Genomic DNA, 15,977 nt, shown 5'->3' with positions numbered 1-15,977 from the left:
CCCTGGGATCCCTGGGACACACAAACCCCTCCACCACGATAAGGTAGCGATTCAAAGAGGAGTACAATAAATATACATTCTAATAAATACCAATTCATTAGAATAGCGATTTATATTACAAATAAATATCAACAGGTTCAAGATGATTACAGTGAAAAAATACAAATGATATTAGCATTATTTATCTAATTTATCATTAATTTATCTGAGTCGATGAGACACGAGGATCACAGGGAGGAACAAGACCTAAGAACTAGAAATCAGGAAATCATTAGAAACCCTGAATCAAAGAGCATAAACACTGGGTCCCACGTAGCCTAACACTTTGGACGAAACACATTATGAGACAACATCTGTCCTCCTGATGACAGAAGAATAACGTGCATGGATCCTTGGAATGAGATGCTCTCAAATGAGGACTGTGATCTTGCAGGGAATTCCTCGAGTGTTTCTGCTCAGGGATTCTTTGACTTCTCATGCGTATGCATGCGTGTGCGTATGCATGCGTGTGCTAGTAAGCATGTGTGTGTGCGTCATTGTTCATCGTTGTGTTTGACGTTCCTGCTACCTTGTCTTTAACCCTCTGCTCTCTCCTCCTCTTTTGTAGTCGAGCTTACCGACTCCTTTGTGGCTTCTGGTTTCACTCCTACTCCTACTCCTTTTGGTTATCCTTCTCCTACTACCATTGCTCCTACAACCATTAGTACCTCAGCTACTCCCACTCCTACAACTACGACTTCAACCACTACTATTGCCACCACTTCTACTACTGAGGCAACCACTACCATCCTTCCAATGCTGTTCACCACCAAGCGTATTGACCAGAATGTGTTGGGTACTTGCTGTTGTCCCATTCTAGTTTTACTGTCTGTCTACCATTTGAATTGAACTGTATTCTCCTACCTGAACAGTAAGCTACATCAGGGTTTCCTTCGATACGCTGTGCTGTACCTGCTGCACAAAAAGTGGGGAGTTGCTACAAAATACTGGGTTGTAGCCAGCAAATATCTTCCTGGTCAAGGAGCGAGAACCTAAACGTTTATTTCACAGAACATGATGGCTTTGAGTTTCAGTAGTTTGATTAGTACTTGGACACTGGCAGTGTTAGGACTGAAGTAATCGCTAACTCAGAAGTAAACATTACAATTCATTCATTCATGAACTTAAAAAAACTATGCAGATATATTTGGGTGGGGGGGGGGTGAATATAGTTTAATGCTCTTAGTTTGATTTTGAGCAAAGCATGGAGTCTGTTTTGTTGTAGGAAGACTTGTGCAAGGCTAGCAGTCTGCACGGGTCCAAACAGAGCCCTGTGTGTGGTTGTTGTAACTGTGCCCTCTCTGCCTCTTGCTTCCAACTTTGAACTCTTTGTCCCCTACCCCACCCCCCACCTACCCTACCTTGTGTAGTGGCTTCTGGGCGAGAGATCTGGAATTTGACGGTGGAGCCTAACAGTAACTACGCTAAAGTCAGCTGGACGCACAACTTCCCGGCCAGCAGCAGCGATTTTGTACTAGAGTTCACTCTGGACAGTAAGAAATCAGACCAAGCTCAAACTGCGCTACTGAGATATAAACTGTGAACTAAATGTTCTGACTACAGAGTAGATCTACAAGGATAGTGAAGTAAAACCGGAGCTTCAAGGTGCAGAGTGTAGGTGGAGCTGAACAGGTAAAACCAAATGTTATCACACCATTTGTACATTACGGGAATACAGGACACTACAGCATGGTGGCAAGGAGGAGCCCGGATCCAGGTTTGAAGTTCTCATAAGCATCTTCAAACCGAACATTAGAATGAAATAAATAGATGTAGTCAACATAAACGTCTGTTTGATACTGTGTGTGCAAGCTTGAGGTCAGATGGTTCAAATTGGCTTCCTTTTTGCTTTTTATAAGTGCATTCTTTTGCTAACAATTCACATGTAATCAGCTTGAAAAGACCTAACAATATATCATTTAGCTGCAGTAACACAATCTGTAGTTAGATTTTAATGTGACTGGATGAGAGGAAAACATCTGGATGTGCAGTAGCAGTCTTGAAAATGTTTTCCAGATCAGCATAATATTGATTTTAGTCACAACAGAAATGGTACATCTCAATGTAATTATATTCAGATGAAAGATGACATTTTGTTCCATATACTTCGCAGTTACACGTTAACTGAGAGCCGTTTTTAGGCAGCATCTGCAAAATTATTTTCCCTCTCACTCTTTGGTTCTGCCTGTTTGAGTGCACCATGTGCATGGATCTATGAGTTCTGTTGCCTTTCTTTGCGTTGCTTTTGTTGGCCCGGCGCTGGGATGGGCTGCTTTCTTTGAACGGCTGTTTAACTGTGTCTTTGTTGCTCACCAAGGCTGCCATACTCACCTGCTTGGTATGAAGTGCTGTGTACTCTGGCTTTTAATCATCCCACCTTTTCACAGAGCAAAATTGGGTAGCTCTGATCAGACATCTCAGTTACTGCTGTTTGCTTCAGCCCAGTCTATAAAGTCTGGAGCAGAGAAAGGATGGAGATGTGTTTGTGTACTTGTGCTGAGATTTTAATTATTAATGTCTGCGTGTGAGGAAAGGAAGTGATGTGATTGGTCTGATGCTATCCACTTCTCTCACCCATCCCTGCACTGTCAGGCTGTCAGGATGTGAGATCTAGACTTTTCTTTCATACAGACTCTTGATCCGTGGTAGGTCATGTTTGAGGACACAGTGTATGTAACCCTGATAAGATAAACCACAGCAGGCCTAACGGGAGATCTGTCCAGCCAGGGTGTGTTTGTTTTTAGGTTGACTGAGACAAAGGAGACGCTTCTTCTCTCATTTTTGAGACAACAGGGATATTACATTGTTTCAAAAAACATAGTAAGTGATATAAATAAATCTTAACCTCTTCCAACCTATTGTAGAGTAAGATGAACTCGTGTAAAGTAGTAAAGCTGTTTATAATGTGTGTTTATTGATTTTATTAAGACTTTCAAAAGAGTCCACATTTTTTTTCGTTTATTAAGTTTTTTTTGTTTGTTTCCAATTGAGAATTAGCTAGCTACTGGAGCTAACCAGCGCTAACTACAACCCAACAGTAAACAGGAAGTACCAGGGCTGGACTGGGACAAAAAATGGGCCCGGGCATTTTGACTAGAAACCGGCCCCCCAGGTATTATAGGAAAAGCCATGAAGCCTTTGAATGAAAACAAACGCTGCTGTGACAGTGATGCACAGTCTTGTTGGTATATGTATGATTTCTATACGTTTGACATCAGATTAAAACTTTGGTCGTAAGATTCAGATAATTATTTCATAAAAGTGAGACAGTTTAAATGAGAATAAGAAAGAAAAGTATTTCTTTGTGCCCCCCTCTCCCTGTTAATGCCCTACCTGCCCCCCTTTGCTAGACCCGCCTCTGCACAGTTACCAGCTGTCAGCTGCTTAGAAAAGGCTCCTGGTGTTATTTGTCTCTCAGAAACAGTTCATAACTTCAACTCATTCATATCAACCCTCTGCTGGTTTCCTCTTTCTGGCGCAAAGTGGGTGATAAACAAACAAGAGCGAAAAGCCAATCAGCTGATCACTGATCAGTTTCATGACTGAAGTAGCAACAGGAGAGAGAGGGGGGAGAATGAGAGGAGAAGAAGGCAGCTGTGCAGCAAAGACAGAATAACTGCAGCTTTGTGTCTTTTTCCATTGTAGCTGAAGTCCGGGACAAACGGTTCCTTTTCACCTCAATAAGAAAGGTGTAATATTTTCTCTGACTGTAAAAAGTCAGCATAACGAGAATAAACTCCACCTAAACTTGGTTTATATCTGACCCAGATAGACTTCAGCTCATAACTTCTTACTTGAAGTTCAGTTCACCTGGCGCTCCGCCTGGCGGCCGCCTCGGGTCTCTCCTGTTCTGCTGTTGTACTCTACTTTATACGGTTACAAAAACAACAAAGAAAGAAAGAAAACAAGAAAACAAATCCCAACAGGGTTTTAAATGCATTGAAGAAATTGTATTGATACTATCTCTACTCAATACAGAATGCATGTAGGTCAGGTCATAGACTTTACGACATTACGACAGGAGTGCATTATTGATGCTGGTGGGTTAGGGCTACCGAGAAGGCCCCGCTACATGTCGCTACAGGTCACGAACACGTCCCAACACACTGCCCGAACAGGTTACTAACCCTGGACAACCTGTCCCCAGAGTTAAGGGACGTATCCGGCAGAGCTAGCCACAAAAACTGCCACAAACTGCCTTTTTATGTTTGATTGTTATACTTATTTAAAAAAAAAGAATGTGGAGAATATATTGTTTAGGAAAAGGATTGGGTTACTTTGATTTTTTTACAGCTGCTTGAAAACAATAAACTAGCATTTAAATACACTGTTTTCAAATAGGGCTGACTGTCATGAGGTTAATTATTTAGCCACATACACAAAAGAAAGACGTGGCAGATGGATATCATTTTACAAATGACAAAAAGCCTTTCTCATAGCACTTCACTGACTTTTGTCAAACAGCATGTTCTTTGTGTGTCTGTGCTTTCTTTGGCTGGTTTGAGGACTGCTGTAGCATGGCTTGGTAATCACCCATGTTGGATGACTTTCACTTTGTGTGGCTAACAGCATGGTGCATGATGTCACTTCATGCTGCCTCTTCAGAGTGTGTCTCATGGGCATGACAGACGTGTTTCTGCTGAAAACGTGCAGGCTGTCATCACTGCTTTCTGCCTGGACCTTAGAGATAGGAGGGGGTCTGGTGTCTAACTGAGACGAGCAATGTTTTGCCACCTGACTTAGATTTAACTCAAAGTGCTTACATTTTAAAATCCTGTTTAGTAGCATCTTCTCTCAGTATGGAGCTTTATGTCACTGGGTTGGTTGTTTGGTTGCCGTCAATAGACTTGCTGTTAGCTGACTAGTAACAGAACCAATAACCTGGGGAAAAACAGGGACAATAAAAGCAGTTTAAGGGGGTCACTTTTGTTCTGCACCTAGCTGCAACAATGGGTTTTAAATCAAGCCTATACTGTCCACTTTCACTTTATCACTTAAGCAGTCAGCGGTTCTTTGTTGTTTGGCTAGCTGCACTGACTTGGGAAAATCTGCCTGTATTGTTCGGGCTACAAAGTACTTTTTAAATGAAGACTGTTTGGATGAGAGACCAACTAGCTGGAGCCCAATACTGCAGCCTTTCCTCGACAGGCCGGGTGCAACGAGCCGCACAATTAGCTCAAATAAAGTGTTCGCAAATTATGATATAATATATGCGCTATTTTATATAATAAAATATGCGCTTTTTTTCCCAAGCACATCAAACAGTTCACTGTGTTTCTTATTAAAACACGATCCAAAATCCTGACCTTCATGCGCATGGTCGAAGGAGAAAAAGCCTCCATGTTAAAGTCTCCTTCGCCTAAATGTAGGTGAAGGAGTAATCCAGTCTCCAGGGGTGTGGAACCTCCACAAAGTCTCGGGGAAATATGCCGACGCGAGAACTGCTACATAATGTAACTGGACATACAACAGCTTGTGGACAAAGTTTCTAGTTTAGATGTTATTCTTTTTTGTTGAGGCACCTTAAGAAGTTAATAGAGACAATACAGTTCATCATTTCTTTAAGTAGTCAGTATACCGATCCACACTCGCTTCCAGTGATCGCTGCCCGAAAGTGATTTCCAGAATTTTTCAAAAGAATGATTTCTGGAAATTATACTTTTATGAAAGAATATCAAGTAGTTTACAGCCAAAAAGAACATTCCCATTGTAAAGTAGCTGCTGCAAAGTGACTTTTATCCAGGTAAAAAGTGTTGTTGACATTAAAAATGTCTTATTTGAAGAGAGATGGAGGGTATCAGACATTGAAACAAATGTAATATCGCAGTTGTATAAACTTACCTGATAATCTTGATAATGCTTTCCTGTGAAAGAACGATGCAGACAAACCCCGCAGAATTTCAAAGGTCTGCTTATGTCCCACGGAGTTACTGGTTTTGTTGCTAGTTTGTGAACATAAACTAATGCAGAGTAGATCTATTGATGGTAACCAGCACCAACGTTGTGTACTGACAGAAGACGGTGCTGAACATGTTTTAAAACGTGCTTTTCAGCCGATTGTATTCCAGTGGTTTTGCTTGACAGACAGTGGTCCTTGTGCCTCACTATTCCACTACTAGCAATGATCAGGATTCTGCAGGGAACTTGACCTTGAAGAAAAAAGTAGTCAGAGGGCCATAAAACAGTAAGATTAATCAGAACATATTGTCTGAAGTGAGAATTTCATAAAGTGTTGTGGCCAGGCATACATACTGTTTAATCCATATGTTTTACTAATTTAAAGAGATGAATGAATCTTTATGGCCACTGTGGTCGCAGCATTGCTATCAGCCTCAGTTCAGCACCGCCACCCTGCTATCAGACAACAGCAGTCTCCCTGTAAAGCACTGTGATGCTGCAGACTGTTGTATGCCCGGTTTTAAAGTGGAGCGAAGGCCACACCCCTGGAGTGTGATTGGCCTCTTAATTGTGTTTCCAAGGTAACAAGACGAAGAAAGATGTAAAGAGTCAACAGCCCCCCATTAATGTGGTGGATCTCATCCCAGGCGTCGTGTATCACCTGAGAGTTTACTCCCATCTATTCAACAGTGTCAGCAGCAAATCTGTCACCTTTAAGACCAAAGCAGGTGAGACCACACCTGGCCGTGTGGAGCAAGGATGGGAGCCAGCTGGGCTCCTCTACGTATTTGACACAAGTAATATCTACACTGACTAAGTCAGTGCAGGGCGGGTTGTCACGGTTTGTTTAATTGATATCTGTCTTGTTTTTTCCCAGCAGTAAACCTTCTACATTTGAAATGCCTCAGATTTAGAGGGCTTGTGTTTAGAAATGGAATCTACATGACAAGAAGTACAAGTTAGTTTAGATCGTGTGCTTACTTCTGGTAGTTCACGGCCCTGTGTTTTTAACCAACTAAAAAGTTCGACTTTGAAGAGATATATTTATTGCTTCTGTCTTGTGTGTGTGTAAAAATTAGAGATGGCACGATACCACTTCTTTATGTCCGATACCGATATCATAAATTTGGATATCTGCCGATACGATATGAATCCGATATAGTGTTTTTAATCAATAAAACTGTTTTTTAAATATCTTGCTGCATTTTGTTCATACTCAAGTTTAAATAAACAACTACACTAAAGCTATTCTGTTATACCTGTATGTAAAAAATGCACTGCACCCAAAATATTTCACAATTCAGCAACACTGATCAATCTAATAAACTTAAACCTGCTCCATCCTCCCTATTCTGGTATTTTAAAGAGTACTTAGCATAAATATTAAGCAACCTAACTAATAGGGTTCCAACTCCCAGCAACAACAAAAATAGGGAACCCCCCCCCCACCTCATGATGCTTAATCGACGTAATCAATTTGATGCAGTGTGAAAAAAAATGCACAGAAATCAATTATTTTTCAAGAAATATTAAATAGATTCAACATCTTTCTTGCACGTTGTCACAAGTTTTGTGAGGTGCTTTTTTGATATTTAATGGATCGGATTACATTTTTTATTTTTCTCTGATATCCGATCCAGTAATTTAGGTCAGTATCAGACTGATACGTAATATCGGATCGGTCCATCTCTAGTACATATATCTGTTTATATATGCAGATATATGTTACTGGTCCAAAGTTTTAGAACACCACTATTTTAATGCCTCATTGCACTCTGAAAACAGCTCTATGTTTTGGGTGGTTGATGGGGCTGCAGGGTGCTGTGGTAGCTGTTTTGGTTCAGGGGGCCTCTCACTGTGTACAAGTCACCGACCCTGGATCCACCAAAACAGCCCCTTCAGTAGTCCAGTGTCGGTGTTTCGTGGCCCAGACGAGCCTCTTTGTCTCATTCTGATGTCTGGCTTTCTTGCTGCAACTCGTCCTGTCAAACCTGCAGCTCGAAGTTTCTCTTCACAGCTGAAACTGAGACTTTCTCACTACGACCACGATTAAACTGCTTGAAGCTGTTGTCCTGTGAGCCGCCGTCACACAGCTGTTAACTCTCAGAAACTTGTCCTCTGATTCAGTCGTGTCTCTGGGTCTGCAGACCTCCTCCTGTCACAGTTTCTGAGCCTTTGGCTGAAGGAAGCTGGACTCACTGTCTCTCTGCAGGACAGACCTGCATTTATAAGTGTTATGATGGTCTGTGTCTCTTCCATTGTTAAATTTTGTAGCAACACTCTACTTTCTGGAGTACTGTTCAGCTGATGCTCACGAGAGTACATCAGTGTGTCCCAGCACTGCTTTGTGCAGACAGAGGGGGGAGTAATCCAGAAAAGCTGGAACAGCTGTAGGAAGTACCAGCAGCAGCTTTCAAGGCTTGATCAGCCTCCATTGCTGCAGAACAGATTTAAACTGTTAGCCCATGTTGTCCCTGAAAAAGGCCTTTTCGTATGTGCACATTAGTTTTCAGTTTGGGGTAAGCTTTGTTTTTAACCACTTCCCTTTGTACCATTTCGATCTATTCGTTGGACTTGGATGACTTGAACTGCAATAAATTACTGGAAAAATCAGGGTGTTCCAAAACTTTTGACCAGTGCGGTATCCTTCTGGTGAGTTAAGACTAATGACTAAAACAAGCTGTCAGCTCAAGTTCCAAATATGGGACATGAACATGAAGCTGGGATAAATCAAGCACCGGTAAAAATGACTGATCTTGGTAGGCAGTTGGTACAGTTTGTCAACCAGCAGAGAAACTCCTCATGCAGGCTTACACAGTGACTGTGGCAGCTGTGAAACAAAGTCCCTGACTTGTTGGGAAAAAAGTACATTTTTCAGATTAAATCACACAGTGTGTGAATTTTTAGGCAATCACTTGACATGGACAGGATCATGTTCACTGCATCATCCTCACTGTTTTTGGGGAAATGATGACATATTGGTTCTGAGCTGTTGACGTCTGCTGAGCGCTCTGGGATGGGTTAGGGGGTTAACCCTAACCCTCCTCAGATAAATACTAACTCTCTTTGCGTTCTTCTTTCTTGTCCACTGTCTCGTCTTGTTCGTCTCTCTGACACGACTCCAGCCTACATAGACCAGGTAGACATAGCCACGCAGGGCTGGTTCATCGGATTGATGTGCGCCATCGCCCTTATCATCCTGATCCTCCTCATCGTCTGTTTCATCAAGCGGAGTCGTGGAGGAAAGTACCCAGGTAAGCTTCCCACAGCATTCTTATGCAAGTCTATTCTCTTGAGTGAAATCGTGCAGACAGTGGGAAGAAGTGATTATTGAATTTGTGGCGCCACACAGAGACTGAATATCCTTTAATGCCGAGAGGAAGAATATGTCAGTAATGTCACAGTTCATCCAGGTAGTTTCCTTTTAGAAGATCAATGGTCTTAATGGTCTTGAGAGTCGTGGGTATTTTAGCCAGTGCTGTCATATGTGGCTACAAGGACATAGTTAGAGCTAGTTACTGATTCCATCTCCCACGCCTCATGCCATTACACGTCTGGGTGGAAGGATGTTGTTGAGGTTTCATCAGCAGAGCATTTTCTGAAGCATCTGGGTTCAAGAAGCAGGTCTGTGTATTGTAGTGAATCAAACCTTCAACAAACAACAAGCAGTGAGCCTGAAAGGAATCTTTGCTCTTAGCGAATGTAAGCTAGTCTTACTTTGCTGTGTCTGCACCCAGGCAGAGGTCTGTTCTTGCAGCTCCTCTGGTGACCAGGTGATGATGCATCTCACGTGCTCTTGTTTCCTGATGGGTCACTAAACTACCACCTTGACTTTTTCCGTCTGTCCACTGAATTCAAGGAATGCCAGTGTGGTGTGAAGCTGTCTGCTTTGACATACAGTCTGTTTTCCCAGGACTGTGACTGGGCCTGTGTTTCTGTGCTGGTGCCGTCCTAACACAAAGGGATTTCTGAGTAATACAAACAGACACGTGTGTGTAGAAAATAAGAAAACAATACCTGATTGATCTTCTTTTGCTGTGGATTGTAAATATGTGCTCTTCATTGGCTTAAAGTATAAATAAATATTGTTTTACTGAAGCAGCTATGACGAGAGGAAGAACAGCTGCTTACCAAAGGGCGAGTGGCACACTGCGCTGTGAACTCATGTGTTTACCTTTGACAACATCAAAACATGAATCAATATTGTCATGCACTATTTTAAAGAAAGGAAAGCACACTGGTCTTTTTTATTTAAATATTTCTTTTGATAATGGGTGGGTGGTTTCAGACGGGGTCTCTGGACAAGACAACACGAGGTGACTGAAGTCTTCTTAGATATCTTTCAGCGCAGTATGGAGGAAGAGCGGTCAGTTTTCCATTTGTTTCTCACTCTGACCAAGAGATGATGATAAAGATGATTCCTTACATCTAATTTTGTGAAGACGGCTGCCCCGCCTAGAGGTTCAATACTGAGCTTTGCAGAACTCGTTTGTTTTAAAGGAACAACAACAAACCTTTGGGAACAGGAGGAAATGAAGAGGGGTGAATATCTGCTGTGAGGGATTTGTAGGTTTCTCTTTGCACAGCTTGTTGTTGTTAGCAGCCAGAGTCGCAGCAGGCAGCCTGACTCCAGCTGATCAGTCAGTACCGGGAGGACAGCCAGCTGCTGTGTGCATGAACAAGTTGGAAACAGACATGACAAATATGATGATGGAAAACTCAGAATTTAAAATCAGGGTTTCGAGGTTTTACAGCATTTAGCTGGATTGCTGTTTTGTGTATTATAACGTAATGGTCATGAATGACTTAAATCAGAGTATTGTTAATGTTTTACAGTTTTTGTAATGTCCAGGTGGTGGCTACACGAGCTGTTTCACAAAGGCTCTGGGTAGGTGCTGACTCAGTGACAAACTAATATAACAGACCAGTGACCAATAACAGAGACTGACAAGCCTTCAGTCAGGAATGTGGAACTAAAACTAAACGTTTTTAACAAATATGACCAACTCACAAAGCTACTGAAGAGGATCAGGGTCACTGGGAAAGAGAAAGAAACCTTTTCCCCAGTGGCCCTGATCCTCTCTCTGCAAACCCAACATAATGCAACTGCTACTAAAACAGGCTTGACTGTCCCTTCACATAAATGCTCTGTGTTCCATGTTCCACTCGGCCTGAAGAAATGTCACTAAATGACCTGAACATGTGAATTCTTGTTTAATTGGCAGCAACTGAACGAAGCCTTGGAGTGAGCTGCTTCATATAGGACGAGCCCACACTCGTTGTTCATACACTCTACACACAGTACACAGTGTAAACTTAGTATGTGACAACTGAAAGCAACTAAACCAGCAGATGGGGACTAACTAAATGATTGTATTTTCAACATAAAGCCCTGAAAATCTGTTGACTCGAACAGCTGCAGCCTAACACCTTTGTTGTCTTCCTTGGCAGTGCGAGATAAAAAAGATCTCCCCTTGGACGCGGTGGATCAAAAAGACCAGGATGGATCCTTTGATTACCAGTAAGTATAAATAGCTTGTTCTGCATTACTATTCCTGTTATACGCTCATGTAAAGCTCGTCAGCAGTTATCAGTCACGGTGGTCTGCAGCCCCTTCAGTAATGAACCTGCATATGTACCAACGTTACATAGCCTGAGTTTAAAATTTAAGCAATAAAGAACTGAACCAGAAACACTATAAGACCACGAAGCACTGCTGCTTAGAGGAAAGCCAAATGAAACGTCTTTCAACATTTGAATTGAAATGGCAGCTGTGTCCAGCTTCTTTAATTATTACTGTAAAAGCATCAGCCCAATGTTGGTGCCAGTTTCTAAAGGGAGTTCAGTCTGAGTACACCTACAGCTGAGCTCTGTGGGGAACAGCATGCACAGGGGTTAGCTCCGTGTTAGCGCCTTTCTGTTGAGGCCAGGGTTAGGGTGAGGCTCCTCCTACTCTGTGACTGAGTGATCCTTAAGACTAGAGTGTTTGAAGTGAAGCGTGATGTGTACATAAAGCTGCTCACTATTCTAACAACATACATGTGAATAACTTGTAAACACACGTTAGTGTTCAGACCACGTCTGGCACATTTTTCTTGCTGGTAGTTGGTTAGAATAGAATAGAATAGAATAGAATAGAATAATCCTTTAATTGTCCCACAAGGGGAAATTTGGTTGTAAGTGTAGCTAGTTATGAGTAAAACTTCTGGAACAGCAATAACACAAGTGCAGTAAAGTGTGTGTTGGAGTGTGTACACCGTGCACATTCAGACTGGTGTGCGCGACTCTTTGAAGGAGCAGAGTTAGACGATCTCCTGACCCAGCTACACCCTTTATCTAGTTTGGAACACGTCCGTGTTTCTCTCTGAAGTGCGCACACAAATATATTCAAACTCGATACCATGTACTGTGTAAAGGCTGCTGTGTAATGTCAAGGACATGTGGTAAGTTGCATCTTTTGCTCCTTCCAGGTTCCACTGAGCTCTGTGGCCTCATTCTTCTTCATGACGAATGAACCTGTCCCTTAATTTGCCAACAGTCCCTTTAGACTAAAGACCTTTAAGTTTAACCTGCTTCCTAAATCTGAAGTGGACGTGTTCTAACTGAGCTGTGTGAGAGGGCATCTTAACTTTTATCACCACAACTTTAACATCAGAATTTCATTTGTGACCCCGGGTCCTAAATGGGTCCATTAAATCACACAAATGGGTCCCACATAACGTTCATAACTGGGCTTGTACTTAGAATGACAGCTGCTGTTTTTTGACTCACACTGTGTGTTCAGGGTAACTTCGAGAGGTGCAATGAGCGTTTGACCCCAGCATGCTGTGCTTAATGATGTGTTTCCTCCTCCAGAACCTGTTTTCTGTCAGTGAACAGCTCAGGGTCCAGCCCATTCAGCTGTGTGTTTTTACACTAACCCATGCATGCACAATGTGGAACTTGTCTTCCTTCCTTCCTTCCTTCCTTCCTTCCTTCCTTCCTTCCTTCCTTCCTGCCGTCTTATGTGGTTCCTCACATCTTGTCCCTCTCTCTCCCCCAATGCTGAAATGGGTCATCTGTCCCTGACAGGAACGAGAACGAGAACAGGTACTTTGGTTTTCAGCAAAGTCTTTTGGCCTGAGCATGTAGGGGTAAGCGGTGTGAGGGTGGGGGTAAGAACAGGATAAGGTGTAGCATGTTTGGAGACTTGACAACATGCCTGCATTGTTGGCTTTTGGGTCAGCCTGCAAAGAGGGTGCAGTTTAAGTCCATGATGTGAGCAGTAACACTCCATCTGGACTGCATTTAATGTAATATTCAGGAAAAAATGGAAACAGAATTTGTATTTGCTCCGTCAGTTATGACCAGCTGTTCTTGCCCAAAACACAACAAAGCTCTGATTCTAGCGGTATCTCAAATTTTAGTAGAAATAAAGTAGGAATGCAGATTTTCCTCTCTGCAAGAAGAGCCTGTCCTTTGTCCCAAACGTCTCCTGGTATTGTCCCCACAGTTTTTAAAAAGAACAGTGCTGCCTGTTAGCAGCAGTGGCTGGAGAGCTTCCAGAAATGAGCCGAGGCGACAGAGGCCTTTCATGCTACAGGGCTTCGTTGTGACAGTCCACATGGTCACACGCTCTTGGAGTGTGTACTTAGTTGGTTGACTTCCTTTGTTAGTTGTGTTGCTGTGCCACACAGGAAGTGGTTCACAGCTTTGTAACTTCCCATATGGAAAAGAAATAGTAAAAACTTCTATGATTTACTCATGAAAGTGGCCACTTTCTTACTACTTTCATACATTGTTTTAGTATCCAAAACATACAAGTTTCATTACATCATTTTTCAAGGGATCTTATGTGTTTTCACTCTTGTGTGCTTTTCTTACAAGTTTCACACAGACAAACTGTATAAGAGTTATAAATATCTTTTCCATGTGGGCAGAGACCAGAGTCAGTGGTCAAGCTGCTGTTTGTTCCTAAACGTTGCTCCGCTCCATGGTGACCGATTGAGAAGGTTACCTAGGCAACAGGAACTAAGCGTCCACTACAAAGCAAGGCACAACAAACGACTTTTGATTTTGTACACGGCGTATCTGCCTGTGGATTGGTGGATTGGAGGCTCTTTGGGTTTCTTATCTTTGCCCAGCATGCAGCCACATTGAACTACACTCATTCATTTTATCTACCTTACATTCATGACTGATTTAGAATCGCCAGCTAACCTAAGATGTGTTTTTCTAGACTGTGGGAACAAGCCAGGAATGCAGGCACAAGGAGAACATGCACAGTTTGATATCCTTCTCGGTATAAGGCAACAGATCCAAGCACTCCACCACTTAATTCATGTCTTTATCATGCAAAGAGCAACATTTAAAACAGCCTCTCTTTAAATAAAAAGATGCCAACTCACAGCTAAGTAAATAAAAAGTTCTCTTTTAAATTTACTGCTAATCTACGAGGTCTGTACACTTTCAGGCCTCACAGAGCAGATCTCAGTGTTCACTGAGAAAACATTTATATCAAATATAAAGAATTTGGTTTCATTTGGTTGTATGTATTTATATTTTAAATACATAAAAGGTTAGGATTGCCATTTTAAACAAACTATCATCTTTTTGGTGAATCGAACCAGATGGTTTCAGTGGGTGAAAGTAGCCTGCATGATGCTTCATTTGATTAAAAACAAATGCTGAACTGGACAATGTGGCACCCACTTTACACTGGAAAAATCGCCCCAGTAAAGTTTCCATTAACAGGAATCGAGGCCAAACCCACTTTTGAACCTGGCTGGAAGAAGCATGCTCGTTTCTGCTGTCGTTAAGTTGGGCTTGCTTTTGGAGTGGCGCTTCTCACAGAGCTGGGAAGTAGCGAAGCACAAACACTTCCTTAGAATACTCAAGTAACTGTGGTTTACTTGAGTATTTATTTTTCTGACTTTTTGTTTAACACAAATCGCTGCACTCTGTAGTCCTGTCATTTTGTCAAAGAGGCTGCGTAAGCATTAAAGTTTTCTTTCTGTGTGCCTTTAAACATCAAACTACTCTCAGCCTAAATGGACGTACAGATAGTCGTATTGGTTTGTCCATTACCAGCACTTATCACACGCAAAGAGAGAAAAGACACCAAAACATGATCGAGGCATAATTTTCACTCGTCTGCTTGGGCGTGGCGGGAACGTCAAAGAACGATGTTGTTACTTTTTCCTGCGCTTCTGTTCTACACTGCAGACTTTGAGTACATTCATTCCTTTGTTCCTCTGAAGAGAAGAGGCTTCCTAATCAAGTACCACTGACACATAAGGACGTGTCGGTTTCCCTTCAGCCAACATGTCATCATTTAGTTAGAAGGTCTAAGGCTGTCTTCACCAGAAACTGTGCCAAGCAGTAGTGTGGATGACACAACTGTCACTGTGCCGTTGGATACTTCGCTCAGTATACATTCATGTTTGATCTGTTCAGCAGGTCACAAACTTGTCAGAATAAAAAATACTTATATAATCATCTTCTACCATCTTTTCCTTCTCAGCTCAGAAAGTGTTGCTTTTTTCCTTCCTGCTTCTTCATTTTTTGTTTTTATTTTTTGGCCTTGAATTTGCTTTGGTCATGTTGCTAAAATGTATCCACACATATATCCACACATACATATACAGTATATATACATATATATTGCAAATGTCCTTTGGTATGAAGCGTGGCCGTTCTGAGAGTGTAGATTGTGTCCTCTGGGGTGAGCGTCTGAACACACAAAAGGAGATAAGAACATCTTACCTTTGCATCCTTCAAATGCACTCTTTTTTCTTCTGTCATGCTACTGGTTTAATAACAAGGTTAATGCTAGCGTACAGCTGTGTATAACTATGCATGAAATTCTCCTGCCTGTTAAAATCTGTTAGGAGACATCAGAGATGAAATCAAGCATGCAATACAGATGCTGCCCAGATTTCATTTTTAAATACTTTAGCATGCACAGTGTCATAGTTAAAGGACATGTTTGTTTATTTGGGTTTACAAATTATTTCTGAGAAGATGCTGCCTGGATTATTGTGTGTGTGTGTGTGTGTGTG

The 15,977-nt window shown here is 42.0% G+C and overlaps 1 protein-coding gene across 1 annotated transcript in view; it reads left to right on the top strand.

Annotated features, from left to right (window-relative positions):
- LOC106455938 (neurofascin-like) overlaps window positions 1-15,977 on the top strand; it is a 29,790-nt gene that overhangs the window by 5,830 nt on the left and 7,983 nt on the right. The window contains exons 3-8 of the mRNA XM_013915096.1: window positions 608-835; window positions 1,410-1,532; window positions 6,519-6,665; window positions 9,063-9,191; window positions 10,790-10,825; window positions 11,389-11,458. Coding sequence (XP_013770550.1) covers window positions 608-835; window positions 1,410-1,532; window positions 6,519-6,665; window positions 9,063-9,191; window positions 10,790-10,825; window positions 11,389-11,458 — 733 coding nt within the window. The remainder of the gene's footprint in view (window positions 1-607; window positions 836-1,409; window positions 1,533-6,518; window positions 6,666-9,062; window positions 9,192-10,789; window positions 10,826-11,388; window positions 11,459-15,977) is intronic.

This window comes from Pundamilia nyererei, unplaced genomic scaffold, assembly GCF_000239375.1.
Source record: "Pundamilia nyererei isolate P.nyererei 1_Seehausen unplaced genomic scaffold, PunNye1.0 scaffold00257, whole genome shotgun sequence".
Taxonomy (NCBI): domain Eukaryota; kingdom Metazoa; phylum Chordata; class Actinopteri; order Cichliformes; family Cichlidae; genus Pundamilia; species Pundamilia nyererei.
This window is presented reverse-complemented; position numbering and strand designations above follow the sequence as displayed.